Genomic DNA, 10,257 nt, shown 5'->3' with positions numbered 1-10,257 from the left:
CCCAAACTTCTTGAAAATTTGATCAGTTGCACTGAAAGATCAGTTGACCAGATCCATAATTTGTAGATTTGGATGATGTAAAAAGGCTCCAAAAATATAGAAAGACAAAAACAGAGCAAGCAGGACAGGCATGGAGCACAGGGAAAAAGCATCTGCCTTCATCGAGACAGAAACAGGTCTGCCAAACTGAAATTCTGACTTCCTAGTCAAAGGTCAACTGGAATGACCTCTGAAGTCAGAAACTGGAACGACACCAACCCCACAAAGCTTAAGAGACCAAACTTTGCATTTCAAAATGGCCGCCGTTTGTGTCAGTTATACGACGTGGAAATGCACTCTGAACAAATTAAAACTGCTGTTTGCTTATGGAAAGAAAAGCCTCTAGAATCTAGACTTTACACCAAGTTTGCTTAAATATTATGTCATCAAGTCAATGCAGTTTTTATCCGTTCACTGCCAACCAGTCCCTCCACTGAGAATTATTGTGAAAACAAAATCAAATCCTCAAAATTTTGAGCCAGTAAAGTTTATTGTAGATTTCTAAAAAATTGTCTACTTGTACCAAGTAGCTGCCTTGGCCTTACTTGGAGGGGAAAAAGCATCAAAATCCAGGAGGGACTGAAAAGATGTTCAGTAATATTTAATTTTAAGAATCTATTGGTATTTTAACAGGTTTTAACACATTCTGGCACAACCAGCCCTTTAAAGCATTTAGGACCTTGATTTGTCCCAAACCAAAGACATTCGACACCCCCTGCTCTAATGACTAAAAACAATCTAGCGAAGTATTTCCTCCTAAAGACTTGGCGACATGTGAAGCGTCATGCCGTCCCAATCAATGCCTCATGTCTTCCCTTCGCTCACAGCCTGATTCTCCGTCTTACACCTGCTAAAGGCCACTGGAGCCAACATTAAAAAATAAATACAGCTGAAGTTACAAGGAACAAGTGTCTCAATCAATATGAAGTATTGATTGAATGTGAATCTAAAGCACTTCAGACATTTTGTTCAATCCCAGGAGAAAACACTGAACTGCTCTGAATGCCTCATCTTCAGGTTTTCCTGCAGCGTCTGGATCATAAATCACCTAAAAGTCGACACGTTGCTGCTGATTGCAGCTGCCAGACGTTCAGCTTAAAGGGAAACGACTGATTCAAAGGTCAAATAATTACTGAGGCGTTGAGGAAAGCAGCTTCCACCCACCACAGCTGACTTCATCCTCTCCTTTGTCGCAGTCCTTCTCTCCGTCACATTTCCAGAAGATGGGGATGCAAAGCGTGGTTCCTGGGCCGCAGCTGAACTCGTTAACGCGACACGTCCTCATGTCTGCAGACAGAAACGACACGCTGAGGTCAGTGACCAGAACCAGACCACAAAAACACAGCGCCAAGGCAAGACAACGTTATAGGAACATGACAAACTAAGAATATTTGGTCTGATACGATGTGAAGCATCACAGAACTACGGAAATGCTAAAAGTACTGCAGCTTTAATCAGCCATTCATCTACTTTCCTGATAATATGCAGCATCAAGAATGAAAATGTTTTGGGGAATAACTATAGATAAGACGAGCTCCAACTGGAAGTTATCAGAACCTGCAGTGGAGCGGCCCGCTTCGTCTCCTTTCATGAAAGCTGCTAAAAACTCTGGTTCTTTTTCTGTGCAGGTTCAGAAAAGCATCGTTACAGTAACTAGATAAGGAAACAGAACCAAGTCAGGTCAAAACAAAGTTTTAATACTTCTTTACATGAAGTAATTAAAATCAGGCATCTATGGAGTTAAAGGAGATTGTCCCATTTAACCCTATCCAATAGTTTTCAAAGCTTAATGTTGCATTTTATTAAACTTTTACGTTGTTTATGCGACAGTCAATCTGCAGCAGAAGAAGCCAGAGGCAGGAGATCTGAACATAAACTGGGGAAATTATAAAATGTCAGTAAACGCATCACATTCTTGTAAGAATCATTTCTGAGAAAGTTCAGCTTTAAATTTGATGCACAAGTTAAACTTTTAACGTTGGAGGGCAAAACAAGAAAAAAGCAACTTCATTGAAATGAGCATAAAGCAACGTTTAACTGTTGCAGGAAGAGGAATCAGGAATGTGGAGTCAGCAGGTTAAAATTAAAACCAGACACTTTCAGCTGCTGATCTGAAGCCGACAGCTGGTCAGACATCAGCAGGACGCAGCAGCAGCTCTGATGGCTGAACATGACCCGGTCATGACCTTCAGAGCCAACAGGGACAAACAGCTGCAGCACCAAACATGACAGAGCAGAACTGGATCAGCAGGAAACTGATCCAAACAGACCAAGAACTTATCCTTTATTTCTGATTAAAAAAAAAAAAAAAAATTCATACGTTTCACTGGCAGGATCAACTTTCCCCACAGCTTCAGAGTTTAATAAACTTCTCTGCCGACTGAAACCATCAAACTTCTGAACAAGTTGCATTGTGGGAAAACTTACGGCAGATTTCTACGCTCTCATCGGATCCGTCCTCGCAGTCCGGCTCTCCGTCGCAGTGCCAGCGCTTCGGGATGCACTGACCGCTGCGGCACACGAAGTCTGCATCGGCACACGTCTTCTGAACTACACAGAATCAGAAGGATTTAAATTAAGATGCTGCAGTGGAATCTGGTTTAGTTTGGGTTTTATTAAATCAGAAACTAGTCCTGCATCGTTAGTTTGGATCATCTGGTGTTTAACTGAGGCTGAGAAAAGAAAGGAGTCAAGATTAAACATTAAATCTGATTCTGGTTGATTTGTATCCCACTTCCTGCAGGATGTGGAGTAGAAAGTTTAAAATCTCCAGATGTTTTATCATTAAAGTCTAAGATGTTCCCGGCTCAATGTTGCCATGTGCAACCAGCACGTTTCCCTCTCATCCCGTTTCCCTGCACATTTAATGCTTTTGTGAAAACTTGTTTGATTTTTGTTGAAAAACATTTAAAAGTTCAAATCACATGATGTCATCATTTCCTGCTCATAAAGGATTAAATCTTCCCATCCCCCTCCTCTTATTCTTTCCTTGCTGTGTTTTATTGAATGACCCAGATAGTTGAACACATTGGATCCAGATTTAGCTCCGCTGTGCTTTTCCTTCCTTCAGGTTCTCAAACCTTCCTGGTTCAGAATCAGATTAGCTCTGATTTATTGAAGCGGTTTGACATCAATATGCAGCAGCTTTCACAACTTCATGCATCTTTCTGATTTGCTTCAAACTGATCCGCACAGAAACGTTGCAGAAAAACCAGAGCAGTTGAGAGAACTACAGGCCTAGTCAAAGCAAATTTATGCACACAAGATAAACGTGTTTGATATTTATCTAAATGTGAATAAACTTCTATGTTAAACAAGTCAAAAAAGGAGAAATGGGCTGATCAGTGCTGAATTCAAGTGGAAAGTTGAGTGGAAGGAAAAAGTCTTGTGAAGTAAAGCCCATTCTGTGTGTTGACTGTTTTTACGTTGAACTGCCTTGTTGCTGAAATGTGCTAAACTAATGAACTCCACTGATCCAGACATCTGATCAGTTTCATGTTCTGTAAAGCGGGTCGTTCTCACCACAGGATCTCTCGTCGCTGCCGTCGGTGCAATCCTCATCGCTGTCACATTGCCAAACAGACGGGATGCAGCGGCCGTTTCCACACTGGAACTGGTTGGCTTCACATTCCGTCTTCGTACCTGAAGAGACAAACGAGGTGAAAGTTAGAACTTCCTGAAACTTAACGGGTCTCAGTTATTTTGCTCCATTTATCCCAACTTCATAACTGCAGAAGGAGTTTTAACATAATTCACTTTAGTAGGTTCTAATCGTATTATCAAACCTCATGAAAAATATTCATTTATTGACCAAACATTTAACTTTTATGGTTTAGTGCATTTTATTTTGAAATCAGATCCAACTTGAGTCGTCCTGAAGGAACGGTTAATCCTGAGGTAAAGCGTTTCTGTCGTTTGCTCCAGCTTCAATAATTTAAACAGAAGCACTTTATGTCACTTCCTGTTCCAACAGGAATGGAACCAGCGTTTCCAGCCTGAAGGTCGGCGCTGCGGCCCGTTTGCTGCAGCTGACATCGGAACATGTTCCTAAAATAACCCCGACCTTGAGGCTGGCGCCACGCTGCAGCCGTCCAGGTGGGGAAATGGAGCGCTCCTGCCTGTTTAAATCAAACATTCACCCCAGAAGGAGCAGACGAGAAACGCAGCCATGATGGAAAACTGAAAGTGGGTCAGGAACCCGGATCGGCTCGGAACCGGAACAGCTTTGGGTCTCAGCGTGGAGCGGACCACGACCCAGATAGAAAAACATTTAGCTGTTAAGATACAACATGGCTTAAAAAATAAAAACTTTAAGATCTATTATGAATGCCAGGCTGGTCATTTAACATGGACTCAGGTTCATATTTGATATATTTGGTATTTAAGCAGCAGAAAAAGGAAACAAGGCAAAGAAACATAACGGAAGTAAACTTATTTAGAAAATTAAATTTAGTTTATTTTTCCCCCAGCAGTTGAATAGTCTGGACACCATGTGTAGGCAAGTTGGACTTTCAAAATTGTCACTTATTTTTTAGATAACCTGATTATTAATAGAACAGGAAAAGGTTAATAAATTGGTAAAGGTTTTATCACCATATTTAACAAATGTGACCAACTCCAAATTCATAAAAAGTATGAAAACTGGAATCCAAAAACAGAAACTCAACCAAAACAAAATTTCCCTTCAAAGTATCAAAACTCCTCCTGCTGATGTTCCTGTAGCTTTAACATCTACAGTCATGAACCCGCCCAGCCGACGCCTTTGGTTCTAAACTTATTTAAAGTTACAGCCCAGCCAGGCTGGCCAAACAACTGCCTGAAGGAAAAGTTGTGACTCACCACAGAGTCTAAATGCTGACGTACATTAAATGCTGACTAAGCAAATTGAGATCCTGCAAGGCAAACCTCAAAACACTCATTTCAAGCTTCCACTTTTCCAGACTCAAATTTGTGACCTTCAGCAGAAATTACCAAGAAATGTTGACACTTTCCTGTAATGAGATCTTATTTCATTAATAAAACCAAACCAATCACAAGTTTCCTACTTTGACAAATATTCAACATAAACTCCTTAAAATCCTTCCCTCTTTAACCACCACATGTTTAGACCTGAAATATCAAAATCAGGTCACAAGAGCTTTAAATTTGCATGTTTTATTCACAAGCCTGCAAACAGACTTGAAACTGTTAATATATTTAATGAAGTCCATGTCAGAGGTACAGCAGTAAACAAAAGCAGAGTCAGACTGTGGATTCTGCAGCTTTTGTTCCTTCAGGTTTTCTCCCCATGGAGCTGCTGCACCAGCCCATCGACTAGCTGCCAGGAAAACTGTTCACATCACCCTCTGATCAACGCCTCAGCAGTTAGACGCACCTGCATGAAGCAGCGCTTCCTTCTCTGCAGTCACTCCTGATTTTAAAGAACCGACACCTAAAGGCAAAAACAAGAGACTGAGGAATGTGACCAGCCAACACCTCTAAGGTTCATTTCAGCAACAAATTAGACACTTTAACAAGTATTTGCACTTTATTTTTAAAGCATTTTGACTCTTAATTCAACCTTCCCTAAAAAGAAATGGATCATTAGAGACACTGATAGTAAATCTGAGCTCTAAAATGACACCCAGTCTTCATGTACCATTTGAAGCCGACAGGCGTTGAGCTGCTTCAAATCTCCATTAAAAATAGAACATTATTGTGCTCCATATAAATGCTGTCACACTGGAGGTCATGGTAATGCAGTTCTCCCCAGTAACAAACGGCTGCAGCATGCTGCGCTCCACCACTCCGCCCACTAAGAACCCCCACACTCTGACGCCCCACAGCCCAGGATCTGGGTCTCACTCAGCATCACAGTAACCATGGAGGGAGAGAAGAAAAACATAAATCAATTTAATCAGGCCAGCCTGCTTCTGCTCTCGTCTCACTAATCTGCATGGCATTTTGGTCAAACGGTCTGAATCTCGGTGTGATGGCAGCTCGTTTTGGGGAACGAGGCTCTTATCAGGCCCCGTGGAGCCGACCGAGGCTGGAGGTGGGGATCGGAGCAGATCAGGAGGAAAAATGCATTTCCTCATATGTCAAACACAAGATTTTAAAGACTCCATGACAAAAACCTGATTCAAATTATACCAGCTAACAATCAGCTTTGTAAACCCAGGCTTTAATGCACCATGTAATTGAAGGAAACCATTCCTAACATTTTAGAAAATATGAAAAAAAAATTCTAAAAATACACCAAGAAAAAGAAAAGCTTGAGATAAATGTATAAAGCCAGCATAATAAATAAAATTTACAGAAAGAAAATCTCAGGGGAGACAAAAATCTACTCTATATAACCTGCCTAATAAGTTATTTTAAAGAAAACTTGACAATATACAAAACCTAACAGAATACTAGTCAAAATCCAAGTACAAATCTTAATGTCTTAACAGAAAGTCTGCCAAATAAAACTATTTGAATATAAAACTACAGAAATATTTATATGAAAAAATCTTTACAGCAACAATAAAAATGAAACCAACTCCCCATTTGGAGGCAAAATTCAAACATTTTAATTAAAAACATCCATTACATCTCCAGTTTCCTGACAACTGTGGGAGATTATTCATATAAAATCATAATTTAATAGCTATATTAACACTATATTGGTTCGAGTCTATATTAAATGTTTTACCCGATTTTCTGGCTTAAATGAGAAGTTTTGCTCGTTTATGTCCAACCTGCACCTGGCCACTCAGCAGGTAATTAGCCGTCATTGGGATCCCCTGCGGCCGGTGATTGGCCTAAATCACCCCCCTCCCCTCCGGAGCTCCAAACTATTCCCAGTTTTAATCCAAGATGTTAATCCGCATTTCGCTCCTTTCTCGGCCCCCATGTCGGCTTTCACTTAAAGAATAAATAAGGAACGTCACAGAGCTGAGGGGGTTGGTGATGATGGCCGAGGAGAAATCACAAGACACTGACGCAAAGAGGTTTAGGTGCGGAGCAACCAAATTAAGGGTTTAAATCTTTGTTTTTGGCGATTATTCTCTTTAAACCAGAGTGAGAATTCATTAGAAATGAAATAAACTTACAAATGCTGACCGACTAAGGTCGAAGAATGTGGTTTGTTTGCTAATTAGACGGCTAACAAGTGAATGAAGGTGCAGCCCTGAGGCAGGTGTACAGCTCGGTTAATGTTAGCTTAACCGCCCCGAACACCGGAGCGTTTAACCGGACAAACCGGGGAACCGCAGCGGGCTCTTACCGTGGACGGTACCGCAGTGCTGGAGCCACATTAGCAGCAGCAGCAGGAGGGGGATCCGTGGTGCGGACGTGACCATCTCTGGTTCGGAGGAGTCACCGTTCGGTCGCTGCTGCTAGCTGAGCTGGGCGCCCGCGAGCTGCCTGCCTTCTCCTGGCTCGCGCTGGCCTGCTCCTGCTTTTCCTTATGGTTCTGCCGGTCGGTCCACGCGCTGGCTGAAAACACACATCCAAAACAGGCGCGAGCACAAGCAGGTGCTGTGGAGCGGAGCGGGCAGCTTTTATAGTCCGGAGGTGGCACGCGCGGCTGAGGAGGACTGCGTGCGCACCGGGAGAAGACGAATGGAGAAAAACACAACAACCGTAGAGCCCACGCGCCCTTTTATAGCGTTCCGGGATGATTCCAGTTCCGCCCAGTCCGTTTAAAATCCATTTTTTTAAGCGGTTAGCGGTACCGGACCGGTACCGGGTGGTTATCAGGGCTGCACAGAGCCGTGGAGGGGGTTCTCCTCCTTCAGTGCGTCTGCTGCAGATTGTTAACCCTTCACTACCCGAACAAATTAATTAATTAATTAATACCGCAGAAATCACAACCAGCTTGATCCAATTTAGGAAATCTGACTTTTTAATGTCAAACAGAACATTAAAAAGAACCACACTTTTTACATAATTATATATAACAAGTAAACAATAAGCTTTTTAAGAAAAAAAACTGGTTCAATTACACTAATTAACACTCCTATGGAGTACCGTTTGTAACACTGTCAAAATTAACAGTAATAATTTGGATTATTTAACTGAGAATAAAATGGGGATTCATTTTTCAAAGTAATATTTTCACCATGCTATCCATTAATTTACACGTCACGCGACTAATTATAATATTTAATTAGCAAGCTAAATATTTAGTCTGAAGCTATATTTTGTTAGCAAATATTTATAAATATTTAGTTTATAAAGTAAATATTTAACTCCAACCTAAGTATTTTGTGTGCAAGCTAACTATTTAGCTCCAAACTAAATATCTAGCTTTAAGCTAACAGATTAAAACATGTAGCTAAATATTCAAAGCTCTGAGTTAAATATTTAGATTTAAGCTAAACATTTAGCGAAATATTTGGCTAGACAGCCATATATTTTAAAACTAATGATTATTTAGCTTCAAACTAAATATATAGCTTCTTAAGCTTAATATTAACTTAATGTTTACTAAATGTAGTTCTATGTTAGATCAATATTTATCTTCTAATTAAATATTTAACTTGCTGGCTAAATATTAGTGATGCTTAAAAAAAGCTTAGCTAAATAAATGTTTTGCTTCTAAGTTTTTAGTCTGAAGCTAATTATTTAGCTTCAAACTAAATATTTACCCCGAAACTGTGACTTTTGTAAATTAATGAATAACATGGTGAAAATATGAACTCCCATTTCTTTTCTCTTATGATGAGTTAAATAACTAAAATGCTAATTTATTTGTAATTAAAAGGTCCATAATTAACTGATTAATTCAATAAAGTTGAGTAGAAGCTTCAGTGATTTTTATTTCAAATGGGTTTTAACTGATTGAAACTCTACATTCTGCTGAACAGCGCCCTCTGTGGCCACTTACTGTAATTACCTGATAATTGCCTTCAATTATAACTTTGTTTTCTTCTAAATTTCTTCTCTTAAGCTATTGCATTTTTATCAACTGCAAGTTGATTAATGTTTCAAATTATTTTTGGAGCTTATTTCAGTAAGAAAAGATACAGTTGGTTTATTTTATCACCTTAAATCAGAAAAAAATGAAGAAAATATTGTAATATTGTGTATTTTTCTCATGTTTTTCTCAGTCATTTGATCAAATTTCTCAAACGGAGTGACAGAATCTTTGAACCGAACCCGACTGTTGCCGTTTCCCTCTGCTGTGTGTCTGAAGCTGTTTGCCTGCGGTTTGATCAGCGAGCCTGCGGTGTGTCCTCAGGGCTCTGAGCTGCCAGCTTCCACACACTCTCACGCTTTTTATCAGAGGATTAAACTTCATCTTCACTGAGGCCTGACGGCTGCTGATGCACCCCGAGGCTCGCTCCGTCCCAGATTCCCTTTTACTTCCCTCAAAAACACACAAACCTCATAAACCGACTAATAATCTGGATCCAGGAAGCGTTTTCACATGCCTTTAATTTAAAAAGCAGATTTCACTTCCTCTGGTTGGATCAGCAGTGGAGGGAAAACTAATGTTTACACAGAATGGAAAGATTCACACATTTAGTTTATTTTATTCTTTGGTTTATTGACTGTTTTTGTTTGTTGGTAGGCGTTAACATTCAACAAATGAATGTAAAAAACCAGATTAACTTCAAACGTAAAAGCATAAACCAGGCTTACTACGCCTGCAACGTCTTTGATTTTCTTATATTTGTTGTTTTCAAAGCATTTATTTCTCTCTTAGTTCGTATTTTACTTCTTTAATACCAAACACACTGTAAAAACACAAACTTTTACTAAGATTTCTAATTAATCTTTTTATGGTATATCATTTAATAAATGGTAATTTATACCAATGAGGTCCAAAACTTTTGCCACCTAAACCAAAATCATCAAGTCAAAGAAACAAAAAATTTTTTATAATAAAAACTCTGATTTTGTGAAATTTAGGTAAATCCTAAGTTTGTTGTATTCAAAAAGATTCAAACAATTAAGAATAATTATTCAACACCAGATGCTGCTCATCATTGTAGCATCTCTAAGGTGAAGTACGGTGGTGGCAGCATCAGGATATGGGTATAACTTTTATGAAATTCTGTTGATATGAATTTTCACACCCTACATGTCTAGAAAACTCTTTCTTTGATGACATAAAACTAAAGTCAAACAAATCTTTTCAGATATTTAACACATTTGACTGACTTATTATAACTTTTAACTTTTTTAGTGTGTTGTCTTGTGTTGCTCAACTTTATCATCCAAAAATACCAAATTCTGAAGTTTCTG

General features: G+C 39.5%; 1 protein-coding gene across 1 annotated transcript; it reads right to left on the bottom strand.

Annotated features, from left to right (window-relative positions):
• Window positions 1-629: 629 nt before the first annotated feature.
• On the bottom strand, window positions 630-7,793 carry LOC106963527 (very low-density lipoprotein receptor-like). The gene is made up of 4 exons (XM_015058478.1): window positions 7,289-7,793; window positions 3,562-3,681; window positions 2,467-2,589; window positions 630-1,326 (listed from the first exon to the last, which is right to left on the bottom strand). The coding sequence occupies exons 1-4, from the start codon at window positions 7,362-7,364 to the stop codon at window positions 1,169-1,171; spliced, it is 477 nt and encodes a 158-aa protein (XP_014913964.1). The 5' UTR covers window positions 7,365-7,793; the 3' UTR covers window positions 630-1,168.
• Window positions 7,794-10,257: the final 2,464 nt, after the last annotated feature.

Source organism: Poecilia latipinna, unplaced genomic scaffold, assembly GCF_001443285.1.
Source record: "Poecilia latipinna isolate Pla-1442-1.1 unplaced genomic scaffold, P_latipinna-1.0 Scaffold1544, whole genome shotgun sequence".
In the NCBI taxonomy this organism is placed as follows: domain Eukaryota; kingdom Metazoa; phylum Chordata; class Actinopteri; order Cyprinodontiformes; family Poeciliidae; genus Poecilia; species Poecilia latipinna.
This window is presented reverse-complemented; position numbering and strand designations above follow the sequence as displayed.

Excerpts from the sequence above, each read along its gene's own strand:
- LOC106963527 (XM_015058478.1), bottom strand. The coding sequence starts at position 7,364 with ATGGTCACGTCCGCACCACGGATCCCCCTCCTGCTGCTGCTGCTAATG. Across the intron at positions 3,682-7,288 it reads GCACTGCGGTACCGTCCACG|GTACGAAGACGGAATGTGAA; the intron begins GTAAGAGCCCGC and ends TTGTCTCTTCAG. Across the intron at positions 2,590-3,561 it reads CAGCGACGAGAGATCCTGTG|TTCAGAAGACGTGTGCCGAT; the intron begins GTGAGAACGACC and ends GATTCTGTGTAG.